Here is an 18624-nt window from a genome sequence, read left to right as displayed (position 1 = left end):
TCAGGTGGCGTGTGTGATGATGCCAATTAAATCCTTACCTAAACATATGTAGGCTTTTTCTCTTCTAAGCAAATGAAGCGATGTAATTTGTGTTTTCCATCTTGTTTTTATGGCTGAATGTGCGCGCACACACACACTGTAAAGTAATGTAAGCATCTTATACCTATTTTGGGTACCTTGGGGAAATAATAGCAACACTATGACATTTCAACAATTACGTGAACAAATTTTAGGTGGGACTCTGCATCTTATTAAAAATATGTGGGAAACTTGTACTCCATTTTCTGTATTTTTTTTTTCCAGAAGTGAACTTTTGTATTTGTGTTAGTGTTATATGTCTGACTTGTGACGTAAATTAATTAGGCAGCCCCTTATGTTACAGTCAGCTCCCTGGGCCTGACACATTGCCACAGAAACTGCCCTCGGCGCCCACCTCCGGCACTGCTTGTCATTTCCTTTACCTCCTCCTTCTCATTTTTCTACCAACTGTTACCTGGGACTGCTGTGTATCCCAGGAGTGCTTTTGTTGCAAGCAACAGGACAGAGTGACTACACAAAAGTTTATATTTCTCATATAAGTGAAGGTTGGAGGTTACTAGTTTTATTTTTAAAAGTCAGGCTAATCTGAGCTCCTCCGGCGTTTCCTTGTTTCTCAGATGTTGGTGATCCCCAGCTGTGTTTATATTTACCCGTGAGGTACTGCGGGGCTGACTTAAAGACAGCCCTCAGAGTCTGGGCATCATCACAGGGGAAGGAGCGGACAGGTACCCATGTTTCTGTTCTTTCTAATCAGAAAAATAAAAAATAAAAAACTTTTCCCAGAAGCTTCTTGCAAACTTCTGCCTAAAGTCTCACTGGTCAAGGTGTCACATGAACGTGCCAGCCGTAAGGGAGGGTGGATGTGTGAACTTTTCAGCTTCTTTTGGAGAGAGGACAAAGGAGCCAACCGTCTGTCACAAACCCCATTAAACACCCTTTCTATTCTTTTCTCCCAACCCCAGGCCTGGTTTATTTCTACATTGGCAGTAGCCAGACAGCAGGTGACAGGAAATGGAATGGAGGGTAAACCCATGTGGTGTTTCTTCCCTGTTACTGCTCCATTTTCTTCCCACCCCACACTGTTGGTGGTTCTCCCAACCCTAGCCCTGATTTCATGGCGGCAGAACTAGCCCTAGGGTTTGTCTTAGAGGTTCTTCTTTCTGTTACTTGAGGAACACTATCCTGGCCCACGTGGTAACCTGAGCAGGAAACTCCAAACCTGGCTTTTTCCAGAAATATAGGTGAACTTTACTTCACATCTTTGTGTATCCAGAGACTCCATTAATATCTGTGTGTGCCTTTGTCTTTCCCTTCAAGAATGAATTGAGAGCATGAAAAGCAGTTAATAGAAGAGAAATTCTTTCCCCCTAGTCCTTAAGCTGATTGTTAATAGAAAATCTATTAAAGAATTCAAAAAGGTTATGTGTGTCAGAAATGCATTCTGTTTTATAGAGGCGCACAAAGGAGAGAAATCTTGGTCAGAAGCATAACATAGGAATAAAAAGAAAATTTGTACCCTTTTGACCCACATCATTGCATTTCCCCCATCCTCCAGCCCCTGGCAACCACCATTCTATTTTGTTTCTATGAAATTGGATTTTTTGTTTGTTTGGTTTTTAGAGTCCATGTATAAGTGATACACACACTGCTGTTTCTCTGTCCAGCTTATTTCATATATCATAGTGCCTTCCACATTCATCCTGCAAATGGCAAGATTTCCTCTCATGTGGCTGAATAACATTCCATATATATATGTGGAATACATATATATATATAAATTACACCTTTATTCATCCACTGAAGGACATTTAGGTCATTTCCATCTCTTGGCTGTTGTGAATAATGGTGCAGTGAACATGGATATGCAGCTATCACTTCAAGGTACTGATTTTAGTTCCTCTGGATATAGATCTGGGGATGGGATTGCTGGATCATATGGTAATTCAATTTTTAATTTTTTTGAGGAAACTCCATACTGTTTTCCATTATGGCTGTACCAGTTTACATTCCCACCAACAGTGTATAAGGTTCCCTTTTCTCCACATCCCTGCCAACATTTGTTATCTCTAGTCTTTTAAAAAATAGTCATTCTAACAGGTGTGAGCTGCTATCTTGTAATTTTGATTTGCATGTCCCTGATGATTAGTGATGTTGGGCATCATTTCATGCACCTGTTGGCCACCTGTGTATTTTCTTTGGATATTAACCCTTTATCAGATATGTGGTTTGCAAATATTTTCTCCCATTCTGTAGGTTGCCTTTTCAAAGAAGACATTCTGAGGATCTAATGTATAACATGGTGACTATAGTTAATAATATGGTATTGTATACTTGAAAGTTGCTGACAGTAGATCTTTATTCTTACCACGAAAAAAAGAAGTTACCTATGTTAACTATGTGAGGTTGTTAATTATGTGGATGTGTTAATTATTTTGATCTTGGTAACCATTCTATAAGGTATATGTATATAAAATCATGTTGTACACTTTAAATATATACAATTATATTTGTCACCTACTCCTCAAAGTGTTTTTTTGTTGTTTTTTTTTGTTTGTTTGTTTTGTTTTTTTTAAGTAAAAAGAGAGAAACAGGCCGTTCTCTGGGATGTGGGGCAAAGATAGAAGGTGATTAAAGAGCTGTACTCAGTGGCTGTAGCGGTGTTATATTGCCAAGAAATGTCCTCAGTGGCAGTGTTACGTTGGCAAGAAGCTCAGCCTTTCCACAGCCCCCCACCATGCTTCTTGCCCCTCTAAATTCTGCCACCCGTTTGACTTCTTTAATTCCTTCCCTGGGTCCTGTGGACCACCTTCAGTGACTTGAACCTGAGGGAGTCCGCACTTCCATTACCTGAGAAGCACGGGGAAACGGAGGTATCTGATTACACAGCAAGTGGGAGGGAAAGGTGTGTTACTAATATCCCAAGTAGGGCCTTTGTGAGCACATTCCCATAGGTACACTGTTATTGCTAGTGAGGTTTACAGTTTGATTAGTATAGAAATGTCTGTACAGGATAGAGTTACAGGAAAATGTTCTTAAAGTTTCCACCAGTGATCTTGTCTTTGAACTCTGAGCACATGATTCATTCAAATGTTGGGACTCATAAGCTGATTTTGCTTCTGTCACTAATACCTGAAAGAGTAGTCTCACTACTCCCCATTCACTCTCATGTGGAGTAGTGAGGAGGAGTCTGGAAATTTGATGTTAGTAGGTGTAGAAGTCTTTGCTATGAAGTTAAGTTTGCAAGTTATTTTTAAAAGTCACTGCCTCAAGGTAGTTGGTGAATCTATTTTATGACAACTGCTCAGAGATCCAAGTACTATAGAGGTTGTTTGTTTGTTTTTCTTTCCAGAAAGTTTGGATAGGAATATGGTAAAGTGAAAATGGCTGGTAATGAAAGAGGTAATAACTCCCTCAGGCAAGTCACAGTTCCTAGTGTATGTCTAATAGCAGCAGACAGGATAGACTAGATTGTGATGCAGTAACAAACTACCTAATAATCTGTGGCTTATAACAACGTAAGTTTCTTGCTCACACTGTATGTCATGGATGGGCCATGGCTCTGCTCATGTAACCTTTACCCTGGAATCTCGGCACACGAAGCAGACCCTGTCTTGGATGTTGCTCATCTCGTGGAGAAGGGAAAAGAGATGATGAATGACAAGTTGGCTCTTAAAGCTTCTACCCACATTTAACTGAGCAAAGCAGGACACATGGCCATTTTCAAGCTCAACAGGACAGGGATGTATAATCCTCCACAGGAAGAGACAGTGGCTATTTTGAACAGTAATAGAACCGACTACACTAATATTGTGACTTTAATCTTAGGTGCACATAGAAACTACAATGTCTAGACCAGTCCTCTCTCCAACCCGCATCAATGCTACAGCTTCTGAAACATTCACAATACTTCAGCAAAGGATGAGAATAGTTGAGGAACAAACCAGTTCTCTGAGAGATGACCTAATAATGTTGGACTTTGGTGAAAAAAGGTAACAAATGAAAAATTTGTATTACAATATCTTTGTAGGTTGATGAATTTTGCCCCACTGGTTACTAATAAGGAGTCACAGTGTGGATGGTTTAGCAGATGAAACAGGTATTCAGAAAAGAATTGAGAAATAACAGTTTCCATTAGAATATTAATTAGAAAATATTTGCAAGATAAAAGAGTTGTCCTGTAATAGAGCTACTACCTCTATTCTTCTAAACAGATTTTTAAAGTGTGTTAATTAGGTGCACAAACTTTGATATCCTGTTCTCCGTCAATACTTGATTAAAAACAAATGTAATTTTTTACATAATTAGAAAAAAATTTGGTCCTTTTTTAAAAAGTAAAAAATAGATTTTGATATTAGTTAAGGTTAACATCTAAACTTGATTCACGCCATTAATATGGTCTACATTTTCTTTCTTTACATTTATTTTAAATTAAAAGAGAGGTTTTAAGTCTTAAAAAGAATTCATAGTTTAGAATGAAGTACTCAAAAAAAGAACTGTGTTTTTCCTTTGCACTCCTAAAGAAGTTATTGCCATTAAAAATTAGATTGTCAAAGCCTTGAGGAATCTGGGTGCTGAAGTGGCCAAAATTGAATTTACTGGTGTGATTTTCTTTAAAGTTACATATATATTTCCTGAATGTCTCTTATGAAGATCTAAAATTAGTATATTTGGTATCATAGCACACATAGAATAATTAACTCTTCAGCAAAGATTAAATTTGTACCAATGCTGAGTATGTTAGAACAAAACAGGAATGTTTATTATGACCTTGTTTAAAAATTTTCTAGAAAGGATGTGAAATATTACCTCCATGCTAACTTTAATTCTTAGTTTGCCATTATAGAATTAGCATTTTAACATGTTTTATATATCACTTGTTTTTACATACAAGATAAGTTTACAAAAGATTCAGATTAAAATAACCATTAAATAAATCAGTGATCTTTACCCATCCCACATTGGTCTCATCCTCTCTGCCTAAAAGTGCTCTCTATATTTAAATTTTCAGGGGCTATCAAATACTTGTTAACCAAAGAATATAGTTTTTATTCTCAGTAGAAGTGTTAAATTGACTGGATGGTTGGAATTACCCTATAATATTGTTATATTGGGATCTTTGTCTAGAGGCCAGTTGGAAACTCCAAAATGTTTAAGAGAGCCTGTGAGCCAGAACATCATTAGCCCTATTCAGAATGAAATAATTTGTTCAGGAAAAACAGATATTTTATGGAAGAACTGTGAGTTTCTGGTAAATCGAATGTGCCGTCTAGAAAGCCTCATCCAGTCCTTGAAGATGAACATCTTTCGTCTGCAAACTGAAAAGGATTTGAACCCACAGAAAACAGGTATAGAGCAAAGAGAATCACTAGAAATTTGGTCCTGTGGGGATGCTTGATGAATTTGATTCTTTTCCTTTCCTGACTTCTTTAAACTGCTTGATGACTCTCCTGTTCTGTCTGGTAGATTTTATGAAGGAAAGACTGAATACAATACAGGAGGAGCATTCCAAGGACCTGAAGCTATTGCAGCTGGAAGTGATGAATTTGCGCCAGCAACTACGAGATGTAAAAGAGGAAGAAGACAAGGCACAAGATGAGGTGCAAAGGTTGACTGCAACTCTGGAGCTTGCCTCAGAGACAAAGGTTTGAGTCCAGAGTTCTGGAATATAAATTCACTGTTACGTGTTAGCTGGAGGAGGCACTAGACCTGTAAAAGTGACTTTTAAAAATAGATGATGTTGATGTGAGGATTCCTGACATTTGAAATTTATCCACATTGAAAGCATATAAGAGTGTATGCTGTGAGTGTTTATAGATGGCTTACCCTCTGCATGTGACTATGAGGATCCAGAGATGTGAGCGAGTCTATGCTCTTCAAGAGCTTATGTGCTAGCTGCGACAACAAGGCATAGCAGGGAAAGCTAAAGAGAAAAAAATAAGGGTATAAGAAATGTTATAGACTTCCCTGGTGGCCCTGTGGTTAAGACTTCGCCTTCCAATGTAGTGGAAGGATGACCCTCCTGTCCTGTCTGGTAGAACCTTCCCTTCTGGTGCGGGTTCTTTTCCTGGTCGGGGAGCTGGGATCCCACGTCTCGTGGCCAAAAAACCCAAAAAACATAAAACGGAAGCAATATTTTAAAAAATTCAATAAAGACTTTAAAAATCTTAAAAAAAATTCTTAAGAAAAATGTTAAAGGACAGTATAGGACAATAAGCAAATATTGCCAACTAAGTGTTCTATATTCAGGTAGGTTTGAGAAGGTGTCCGTGTCCTATCTAGAACAGATTAGGCTAGGCTTCAAGGAAGAGACAGGATTTGAGGTGAACCTTTAGAAGGCAAAGCAGAGAGATGAAAACATTTCAAAGAGTACACACAGAGGCAACAAAAAATAAGACTAGGGAAAGAAACTAATGATTTTGTTTTCCCTCCATAGGCCGGACAGTGTAACAGATGTTCTTTTGTTTAAAACATGTTCTGTTTAATCTCTGTAAAACCTCAAGATATAGGATATTATTGTCTCTATTTTAATGACTCCTCGGAGATCACACTTATCTGTTTTCTTCCTGTAATTCAGATTTGAACCTAGATCTTTCCCCTGGGTATAATTAGGAGGAGATGCATAAAGTAGCCTAACAGGAGTGAGGATTTGTGTGAAATCAGTTGGAAATTAGCTAGGGATAATGTCATAGAGGATCTCAAAATCAAGAATAATCAAGTAGTTGGGCTTGATCCTGTGGGGAGTGATTAAATTTTTGGTAAGAAAGTGACATAATGATAACAAGAAAACTAATCCGGCAGTAGTATAGAGTATCAATTATGGGCGAAGAGACTGGAGACAGGAAAACCAGTTAGAAATGCATTGTCTTATTAGCGGCCTAGACCTTACTAGGTCTGAACTACAGTTGTGGCATTTTGAGAGGAAAGATATGCTAGAATATAGTATTGGATAGGGTCTGAAGGTAAAGAAGAAGGCAAAGACAACTCTGGGGTTTTACATCTTAGACTGTGGTGCCATTAATAATAATATAAAAGGGAATGAATGGTGAAAGCTGTTTTTCATTCTCAACTCATAAGCGTAGTTAATATTTGAGGCTAAAAGAAACAGAGTACTTAAAAAAATAGGACTATACCCTGTAAGAACAAAGTCTAGCAATTACCAGGTTTTCCTCTGATTATTGAATTTTAGAGGAGGTACATGTGACTAATCATTTTTTAATTATCTGAAAGGGAAAATGATAGAAGTCATGAATCACTAGTAAAATAACTTTAAATATCTCATTGTAATAATTGTAATAATTACCTTAGAATCGTAATAATTACTTTAGAATTGTAATAAGAAGTGTTTATAACTGTAGTCAGAATTTATAGGTTGCCAAAAAAGGCTAGATTTGAACTCTGATATACCTATGGACAGTTTCTTCCTATCATTTCAGATTATTTAGAACCTTTTCTCCTATTTTTAGAAGAATGCAGCCATTATTGAAGAGGAACTGAAGACCACGAAACGTAAAATGAACCTTAAAATTCAGGAGGTAAGGTAAAAAGGATACTGGAGGGTGGAGGAGGGCATTGGAATTGCATAGGGGGAAGTCAAGGAAGTGGACAGAATGAAAAGAAACCATTGAAGAAGAAAATATGTGACTGTTTATTAGGAAGATTTAAAAAATGTGCCACATGAAGTTACACCTGCCCTTATATGACATTAAAACTTCCTTTCACCTCAGTACTGCCATAAAACCAGAAAAAAACAAATGCTCTCTTAGCCAGGAGGGAAACAGTTAAAAGAAAGCTCATGCAGTTGCTCATATACTAGAATTAAGTAGACACCTTCATACAAAGACCCTTTACACTACAGTTGTGTTTAAAATAAAAAGCTTTTAATAAATCTGCTTATCTAATTTTACCTTAAAACTTTCATTTCAGCCTAAATTTAAGTAGATAGCACATTGAAATTATGAAGTAGGTGGCTGCTAAAAGTTGTTGGACTAAAAATTTGCAGCTGAAAACAGTGGAAGAGTCAGAAGAATTACTAACCCAATATATCCTGACAGTGGCCTAAAAACCTCAATATTCCCTGACAGAATAATAATTGACATTAGTCCAAATCAAAAGGATCAAATTATATTTAAAATATTGTTATACAAAACAGAGAAATAGATAAATTATTTTAAAAATTATGACTTTCAGTGTGGTTTAAGGTGGTAAATGTAGCTATCTGGAACATTCTCTCATGTAGAGTTCCTTATTTGCTAGTACTGATAAAAGCATGGTCGTTCATTGTTAGTCGGAATATATTGTTTCACACTTTAAAAATAATACTTTGGCTATTTTAATAGGCTCTTTTTAGAGCAGTTTTAAGTTTTTAGAAAAATTGCACAGAAACAGAGATGAACCACGATTGATACAATATTACTAAGTTCACAGTTTAGATTGTTTTACTTTTTGATCATTACAGTATAAAGAATAGTTTCACTGCCCAGAAAGCGCCCTGTGGCTCTGTGCTCTACATGCTCATCACCCCCAAGTCACTCATCCTTTCACTGTCTCTATAGCTGTTTTATAATTGGAATCATACAGCCTTTTGGGACTGCCTTCTTTCACTTAGCATATGTATTTAAATCCTCCATGTCTTTTCATGGTTTGATAGTTCATTTCTTTTTATCAATGAACAATAATCCATTGTCTGGATGTATCACAGTTTATCCATTCACCTACTGAAGGACATCTTGGTGGCTTCCAAGTTTGGCAATTATGAATAAAGCTGCTATAAACATTCATATGCAGGTTTTTATATGGACATAAGTTTTCAACTCCTTTAGACAAATACCTAGAAGCACGGTTGATGGATCATATGGTAAGCTTATGTTTGGCTTTCTAAGAAACTGCCAGTCTGTTGCAGTGGCTGTACCATGTTGTGTTCCCACCAGCAATGAACGAGAATCCTGTTGTTCCACATCCTCACCAGCATTCGCCGTTGTCAGTGTTTTGGATTTTTGCCATTCTGATAGGTGTATGTATAGTATCTTGTTTTAATTTCTGATTTTCTAATGACATGATGTTGAGCTTCTTTTCATATGCACATTTGCCATCTGTCTATCTTATTTGGTGAGGTATCTTAGATCATTTTCCTACTTCGAAGCTGGGTTGTTTTTTTTTTCCTTACTGTTGAGTTTTTAGAGTTCTTTTTATATTTTGGATACCAGTCCTTTATCCAGTATGTGTTTTACAAGTATTTTCTCCCAATCTGTAGCTTATCTTTTTATTCTCTTAACAGTGTCTTTTGCAGAGTAGAAATTTTTAATTTTAATCAAGTCCAACTTACCTGTTTTTTTTTCATGGTTTGTACTTTTGGTGGTATATCTAAAATAACATTGCCAAACCCAGGGTCACCTAGATTTTTCTGCTATGTTATCTTTTAGAAGTTTTATAGCTTTGCATTTTACATTTAGGTTTTGAATTATGTTTTGTGAAAGGTGTGAGGTTTATATCTCAATTCTTTGTGTGAGTTTGTGTGTGTGTGTGTCCAGTTGTTCCAGCACCATGTTGAAAAGTATCCATTGGATTGCCACTTACCATTATTTTTTATTGGGAAAGTCTTAATTCTTGGTGCTGTAGTGAAACGCTGAGTTTTCATTAAACTTGTCAAGAACCCGAAGAAGGACTGAACTAGTCAAATAGGGACATTTTGAGGGTATGTGGAGCACGAAGGATGTATTAGTCTGCTGGGGCTGCCATAACAAAGTACTACAGACTGGTGGCTTAAACAACAGAAACTTATGTCTCACCTTTCTGGAGGTGAAAAGTCCAAGATCAACATATCAGCAGGTTTGGTTTTTTCCCTGTGTCCTTTCTCCTTGGCTTGCAGACAGCTGCCTTTTTTCTGTGTCCTCACATGGTCTTTTCTCTGTGCACACATCCCCAGTGTCTCTTTGTGTATAAATTTCCTCCTCTTATAAAGACGCCAGTCATGTTGGATTAGGGTCCACCCCACCAGCCTCATAATTTAAATAACTCTTTAAAGGCCAAACACAGCCATATTTTGAGATATTGGGGTTTAGGGCTTCAACATGTGAATTTCGGGGGGATACAATTCAGCCCATAACAGAAGGCTCTACAAAGATAAAGTAAATCCAGTATATATCATTCTAAGAGAGAAGAAATATATGTATAAAATCTGGTTCTGATGAAAATGAAATAGATTAACTGATTGCCCTTAATGCTTTAGGGATTCTCAGTAGTATAATTATCAAATAAAGATTCCCTTTATAAGGCACTTAAATTGTATCTTGAACAAATTATACTATATAATTCGATGTAAAGCTTAGAAAAGTATATTATGCTTCTCTAAGTTATAAAGTGATTGCAATCTGATACTAAACTAAAACCTGAAAAATATAGCCAAAAGCAAAAGCTATGGCTCATTCTTAAATAAGATTATAATATTTAACTAATCATTGGATAAGGAAGGAATTTCTAAGCTTGAAAAAAAGGAGCAAGATTACAGAATGCTCAATAGGTTTGACCATATAAAAGTTAAAATCTTATACATGTATTAAAAAAGGCAAAACTCATAAAACATAACGAAACTAGGCAGAGTTGATAATCTTCCCTTTTAAAGAACTTAAATTGACTTTAAAAAAAATCCCCAAAACAATGGGCAAAGGATAAGAGCAGTTCCGAAAATATATAAAGAACTAATAACCATATTAGGAAATGTTTACTCTCACTAGGAACCAAAGGAATGCAAAAATATTAAGATGTTGTTTTTCATTTATTAAATTAGCAAAGATATAAGAAAGTAATAATCTATAATGCTGATGAAATTTATTCAAATACTACTGATAAGGTAAAATTGGAAGGAAAATTACAAATTATCAGAAGTCTAAAAAAGTTTACACTTTTAACCTAGTGATTCCTTTTGTAGGATTTATCTCAAGGAAATTATCAGAAATCCAGATTTATTCACAAGCATGTTCAGCAGAACAGTATTTAGAATAGCAAAACACTGGAAATATTCAAATGTTCAGTATTAGGTGTATGGTTAAGAGAATCATAGAACATTTCCAAAACGGGCTGTCTTGTAACCATTTCATGTCAACATATTTTTCATCTCTCTTCACTTTTTAAAAACTTCTTGAAAATTGTGAAGTATATCATTCTTCAAGAAAACACATATAAACTACATATGTACAATGTAGAGAAGAATTATTAAGTTTACTCTTGTGTCATCTTTACTGGGGTTTAAAAATAGAATTTCTTTCAGTTTAATGTCACTTCATAAGAGGAATAGCATTTTTCAATTCCCATATAAATTAGAAAGGACTTCTTTACCTCATGATACAAGAGACTCTTAACCTTCTTTGTATCTTTATGACTCATTTTATAGTCATTTATTGATAGAAATAAGGTCAGTGTACCCAAATTCTTGTGTCGTTTTTGTCTGCTACTTAACAACTACTTCATTAATTGTCTTGATCTTTAAATTCCAATACATAATTAAAACAGCTTTCAGAGAAATGTTTATAATACTATGGGATAAAAAATATATGTAGATGAGGAAATCAAAATATCGGAAAATAGTTAAGAAACAAAGAAAATACAGAAATACAGAAAATACATATGCTAAGACATATTAGTGTTTTTCAAACTTTTTTGACAACAATCCATTGTAAGACATATTTTACACTGCAGCACCATACACACATGCATGTGCACAAACATTTCATGAAGCAGTACTTACCCTTCCTTACTACTTGCTACGTGCTCTTAGATTTTCTTTCTATTCTTTTTTGCCCGCTTTTTCAAGTGCTTCTTGCAACTTACTAATGTGTCTTGACCTGCAATTTAGAAAACAGACTTATACAGTAGGAAGATGAGGGTAGCAAATTTGATTCTCCATTTCTTAGAAGGTTGTCTGTTAGGGAGAAACAAAAGCATGTTTCTGTGTAGTCATAAACAAATGAAGAATGGGAATAAGATGGCATGTCTGGTAAACTCTTCATGGTGACTTTGATCTTTGTTAAACTGTACTCTTTATGGTGACTTTGATCTTTGTTAAACTGCTATGAAGTTCCCTTGGTCTCACCTAACTGCAGTGTTGCTCTGTAGCTAAGGAGACAACTGTCTCAGGAGAAGCACCTAAGGGAATCTCTTGAAAAATCAGGATCAGCCATGCTACTCAAAATACAAGAAATGGGATCAACAGTGGAGGTGGAAAGGAAACAGGTAGAGAGATTTTCTCCTTGTTTATGTTGGGGAAGTGGAACCAAAAGGGAAAAGCTAATGTTTTACCTACAAACCTATAGTTTTGCTAATTTCCTCTAGATTTATTAAATTCTTTTCTTTAGTAATCCTCTATTAACATTCTTACTGCAATTTAAAAAATTTTAGTGAAAAATAAGAAAGTACTCTGATGCTATTCAGTCCAACACTCTTAATTTATGAATGAGGGAGCTGAGGACAGAGGTTGTTTTGCCTCAGGCTTTACAGAAGTGCACCCTTAGCTTCTGGGAGGGAATTCTTCCCCCTACACCCTATAATCTCGTTACAGGAATTGATTTTGGAAGGCACTGACCTAGTGTTGTGTTATATGTATTATATATGACGTGGATAGAAAAGAAAGATAGAGCTGACATTTGAAGCAAGGAATGCCAATAAGTAAAATAATCAGGAATGTGTTTACATTGCTGATTTCAATTCTCATTATTTATTTTAGCATAGTATTTTTGCTTTCATCAAAGTTATTTGAAGTATCTATATGTAATTTAAAATATTTTAAATTCTTAGTACCCAAGGCAATTAGTAGTTTCAAATCCTAATACCTATTATTAAATTACATAATCTTTATTATTTTAACCAATGCCATCCTTCACAATGGAATTATAAAAAGGATTCTACTTAAGGGCTTTGCAAATGATCCTTTATTGCTGTAATTTATACTGCCAATATAGTAGGCACTAGCCATATGTGGTTATGTAAATTGAAATTAATTTTATTTGTTAAAATTAAATAAAATTAAAAATTCAATTCCTCACTCATTCTGGCAACATTTTGAGTGCTCGGCAGTCACTTGTGGCTGGTGACTGGTATGTTGAAGAGTGCACAGAAAGTGCTCCTGGACGGCACTGCTGTAAGACACTGCACTCTGTTGAGATCTTTAACAGTAACATAAACTCTGCTTCTTCCTCCAGTAACATTAAGATCAGAAAATCTACCTTACACGTGTGCTATAAGGTAGCTTATTAGAAATCTTTACCTTACAGAAAAGAAGTTTTTCTTATACAATTTCAGGTGCAAATTTTGCAGCAAAACTGCATTGCCCTACGCAGTTCTATTCAGGCCACGCAAGAACTACTGGCACAGGAGCAACAACAGAAAGGAGAGTTGGAAACCGCTACCTCACAGCTCAAGTCTGATCTAGGTATGAAAATAGATGCTAAAAATTATACTTTTCTTAGTTTTTTGAGATTTCATGCAAAAACTCTTAAGATTTCCAAATTCTCAAAGTGGCCAGTGTTACTGGTATTTCCCAGACCTGGATGTAAAAAATTGCTGATTTCCTTTCTATCTGTGACACTGAGAAAAGAAGAGAATGTTAGTAATAAAATAGAATTTGACCCTCTTAATTGTAAACTTATATAGATTTTTTTTCAGGTTTATTTAACTGTTTGTGGACTTGGGAAAGTTTGGCTTCTATAAATCTAGATTGAATATTGGATAATAGAATGCTAATAAGGAAATGAGGCCATTAATCCTTGCTAACCTACTGATTGTAACTATTTATCACGTCAGACTCGCCATTCTTCAGGTTATCAACCTATTTTGGTCAGCTTGTATTTGTAGCAATAGATGGTTGTAAGGTAAGGTACCATAGAGAGAGGTTAGGTTAACTTCTCATTTGAGGAGAAGAACATCTGTTTGTTTGTTTGTTTGTTTTCAAAAGAATCCTTAAAGGTGACAGAGCTAGGAAATGAAGTGTCTAGACTTGATCCCGGGTTGCTCAGAGACATGCTTCTTCCAACCCAACAGCCCTCATCAGACTACTGTTTGTTAATATATAATCATAAAAGCTGTTTTCACATGGATCTCACTATAGAGATCACTCAGAGTTCCAGTGCATTGCTTCACATGTGAATAACACTTCATGGTTTACCTAGGACTCTCACATAAATTATCTCACATAATACACAAAACTATATGTACTTCCAAAAGTTACAAAATGAAGAAATGGTGAAGTGAGGCGTAAGCCTGGATCTTCTAACTCCAAACCCAATGTTTTTGCAAGTGTGGCTTCTCTGATCTGTGGCTGTAATGAGGGTAGGGAATACCAAAAGGGAAATGAAAAATTTTTTTAAAAAACATAGAGCAAACAGTAATCCACTCAATGCTTTTACTTACTGCTCTTAACAGAAAGTATTCTTTTTCCATATAGTAGTTGAGTAGTGAATTATCCTGTGAAGTTCTCACGGATAATGCCCCTAGATAATTTTCTGTCTTCCTGTGATTGCATGCCTATGAAAATACACGTTACATTTTATGGTACTACCACATTATCCCATTTGAACCTTATAGCAAACTTGTGACAAAGATAAGAAAATATACCCCATTCTACAGAAGAATAAAAGGATCTATAGCGAAGGACCCACAGTAAATAGAATAGGTGGGACTAAAACGCATATCTTTCTATTACATTAGTTGTCCTTCTGATTAAGTGATTTTTTTTAAAATGTTACTTTCTTGATGGATTAATGCTTGATTTTTGAATTTTGTAAGAATATATGGAAGATCATTAAAAACATTAAGATTAGAACAACAGCAATTCAAACTTAACATAAGAAAAAAGGGGGGGCTTCCTAGGTGGCACAGTGGTTAAACATCTGCCTGCCAATGCAGGGGACACCGGTTCAATCCCTGCTCCAGGAATATCCCACATGCCGCAGAGCAACTAAGCCCGTGTGCCCCAACTATTGAGCCTGTGCTTTAGAGCCCGTGAGCCACAACTATTGAGCCCATATGCTGCAACTGCTGAAGCCCACGCACCTAGAGCCTGTGCTCCGCAACAAGAGAAGCCACAGCAATGAGGAGCCCGTGCACCACAACGAAGAGTAGCCCCCACTCACCACAACTAAAGAAAGCCTGCGCACAGCAAAAAATACCCAACACAGCCAATAAAATTAAAAAGTAAATAAATTTATTTAAAAAAAAAAAGGAAGCCTGGGGCTTCCCAGATGGTGCAGTGATTAAGAATCTGCCTGCCAATGCGGGGGACACGGGTTTGAGCCCTGGTCCCGGAAGATCCCACATGCCATGGAACAACTAAGCCCGTGCTCCACAACTACTGAGCCTGCACTCTAGAACCTATGAGCCGCAACTACTGAAGCCCGTGTACTTAGAGCCCATGCTCCGCGACAAGAGAAGCCATCTCAGTGAGAAGCCCATGTGCCACAATGAAGGGTAGCCCCCACTCTCTGCAACTAGAGAAAGCCCGCGTGCAGCAACAAAGACCCAACCCAGCCAAAATATAAAATAAATTTATTTAAAAAAAGAAAAGGGAGGCTGTCTGAATACCAACTATATGCTTCATATTGAATAATAGATGCTTTACATGGATGCAATTTTATTTAAGGTACAAATAGTTATTCTAACTAGATTAATAAAAACTAAGCTTTAGATATTTGCTTCAATAAATTTTAAAATATACTTGTTTATTACTAATTGTTTATGGTATTTATTTATTTATTGGCTGCACCAGGTCTTCATTGCTGCACACAGGCTTTCTCTAGTTGTGGAGAGCAGAAACTACTCTTCCTTGCGATGCTCGGGCTTCTCATTGCAGTGGCTTCTCTTGTTGCGAGCATGGCCTCTAGGTGCATGGGCTTCAGTAGTTGTGGCATGCAGGCTTCAGTAGTTGTGGCTTGCAGGCTCTAGGGCACAGGCTCAGTAGCTGTGGTGCACCAGCTTAGTTGCTCCGTGGCATGTGGGATCTTCCCAGACCAGGGATCAAACCCACATCCCCTGCATTGGCAGGCAGATTCTTAACAACTGCACCACCAGGAAAGTCCCTATAATTGTTGATTTGTTAGCAATAAACATTATGTATATATTTGTGTGTATATGTGTGTGTGTTACACACACATTAATTAAAATGACTACATTGTTCTCCTAAGTAGGATAAAATTCCCCTTTCATTCATTCTTTCATTAGTGGAATTTTCAAAATAGATCATATAGTTTATCTTCTTGATCCTTCACATATGTTAAATTAGAATTTATTTAAAATGAGTCTTGGACTCATTTTCAAGAAGTATAGTTTTTCTAAGTATATCATAAATGTGAGTTTTTGTGTTTTATAATTTTCTGGCTTTAGAATATTTAAGTGAAACAAAACTAATAGATCTTTATGAATTTTCTATGAAGCGAAATATTAACCTCAGAAAAGTTTACATTTCTTGGCTACTAGTATACAGTGACAAACTGTTCCCCTATTTCTGCCTTTGGTTTTATTGATATTTTCACTGTATGTACATACTCTCTGGGTGGCTTAAAATCTTTTTTTTTTCCTACGCCAAATCATCCTCCTGAGCTCCAGATGGTATCTTGCTGCCAACTGATCATCTATATTTAGATGCTTTGCAGATACCTCAAAACACATGATGAAAGCTTAAGTGTTGCAGTCATTCTTACTCATTATATCCCCCAAACCTGCTCCTTGCCCTGAATTCCCTATTTAGTTAGAGTCCACCATCCCCGTGCTGTCCAGGTCTGTACACTAGATATTTTCCTTGACTCATCTATTGCCTTTATCCCACCGGTCAGTCACCAAGTCCTGACAGTCCTCTCTTGCTTGCTTTTCTACAAGTCTTTTTCTTCTGTACCATTTCCTTAGAGCCAGCTCTCATTGTTTTACACTTTGATTACTGCAACAGCTACTAAACTTATTTCCCTGTCTTTATTGAGCCTTTGTCAGAATAATCTAACAAAAGGCTTTTTGATCTTTTTGTGTGCCTCTCTGGCTTGAAATCCCTCGGAAACTCATCATCATTTGTGCATGAGTAAAATGTGACCTCATTTACCATCCTACATGACTGTGGACTAGTTTCTTGATAATTTCATGATTTAGTTTGCAGTCTATAAAAATATAGAAATACTTGCATTCTCCTTATTTCTGCAAAATAGAGACTAAAAATATTTTTTTAATCAAAGTTTCTCAGGGAAGATACCGTGTGATTTCAACGTAGTTAAGTTATTATCATCATAGTCATGTGGACTTTTTGTTTTCAGTTTCTAGAGATGACCTCATTTCCAGGTTGGTTGAAGAAAATAAGGTAAGTTTTGAGGTTTAGAGTACAGAGGCTTTCTTTCATCTCTTCATTAAATAGTATTTCCTCACTTATGTTGGTTTACAGTCCTTCTGATTCTCCTAAAATCTTTATTAAAAAGAGTTTCAGTGTAAATGAGTATATATCCAGAACTGTTGTCACCTGGGTGTTAAGAAATAAATCATTTCATGAAAATAAGTATGGATTGAAAAAAGGTGAATTGGGAAAAATAATGAGATTTATTTGTGTTTTCTACCTATTACAAATGAATTGTTATGAAGCTTTTTTTATGAAATGTAAGAAATATTAACTATTTTTGGTGACGGTTGCTCAGCAACATGAATGTATGTACTTAACACCAGTGAATTTAACACTTAAACATAACACTTAAATATTTTTAAGTGAACCGTTCACTTAAAAATAGTTAAAATGAGTGTAGTTCCCTGTGCTATACAGTAGGTCCTTGTTGACTATCTATTTTATATATAGTAGTGTGTATATGTTACTCCCAACCTCCTAATTTATCCCTCCTGCCCCTTTCTCCTGTAAGGGAAAAGAATCTGAAAAAGAATATATATTATTATATATAATTATATAATACATATTTATATATAATAATATTATTATATATTATATATAACTGAATCGCTATGCTGTACACCCAAAACTAACATGATATTGTAAATCAACTATACTTCAATAAAAAAAATTTCATTAACAAGACTTAAAAATGGTTTATATGATAAATTTTATGTATATTTACTACAATAAAAAATAAAAGAATAAATGTTACTACTTTTATATCTTAAGACATTTCTAAATCAATCTCATGTTGTAAATGTTATGTGATGTTTACTTTCCTTGAGATGCTTCTTCTGGAAAACTAGGAAACTGAAGGGAGAGGTCTTAGACTTTGTTCTTTCCCATTTGACTAAGTACCTGTTAGGTAAAAGCCATCCCACAACTCACATTCCTATCACCTTTCCTCATCTCAAAGAGAACATTGATTTTCACAGAACAAGGGTGCTTTCTTCTGCTCCACCTTCAGGTATTCCTTGATGAAAATATCTTCCCCTGCTTATAATTTTTAAAGATCCTTACATGTGTTTCTTTGAAATAATATCTTACTGCTAATTGGAAGAAATGTGTATGTAATATAAACCAGCAAATATTTCATCTTAGAGAGTAGAATTTTCTTGACATAAGGATACTAGGTAAATATCAAGATTTGGTTTTAGGCAAATTCTTTCTAATTGGAGTCCCAGTAT

General features: G+C 35.8%; 1 protein-coding gene across 1 annotated transcript in view; it reads left to right on the top strand.

Moving 5' to 3' along the window:
* The first annotated feature begins 3870 nt into the window (after window positions 1-3870).
* The window catches only part of CCDC150 (coiled-coil domain containing 150), a 67871-nt gene continuing 53117 nt past the window's right edge, over window positions 3871-18624 (top strand). The window contains 7 exon segments of the mRNA XM_057743802.1: window positions 3871-4028; window positions 5164-5384; window positions 5503-5681; window positions 7503-7571; window positions 12148-12264; window positions 13330-13459; window positions 17319-17362. Of these exon segments, the coding sequence (XP_057599785.1) occupies window positions 3883-4028; window positions 5164-5384; window positions 5503-5681; window positions 7503-7571; window positions 12148-12264; window positions 13330-13459; window positions 17319-17362 (906 nt within the window). The 5' untranslated portion in view covers window positions 3871-3882.

This window comes from Hippopotamus amphibius, chromosome 8 (assembly GCF_030028045.1).
Source record: "Hippopotamus amphibius kiboko isolate mHipAmp2 chromosome 8, mHipAmp2.hap2, whole genome shotgun sequence".
NCBI lineage: Eukaryota > Metazoa > Chordata > Mammalia > Artiodactyla > Hippopotamidae > Hippopotamus > Hippopotamus amphibius.
This window is presented reverse-complemented; position numbering and strand designations above follow the sequence as displayed.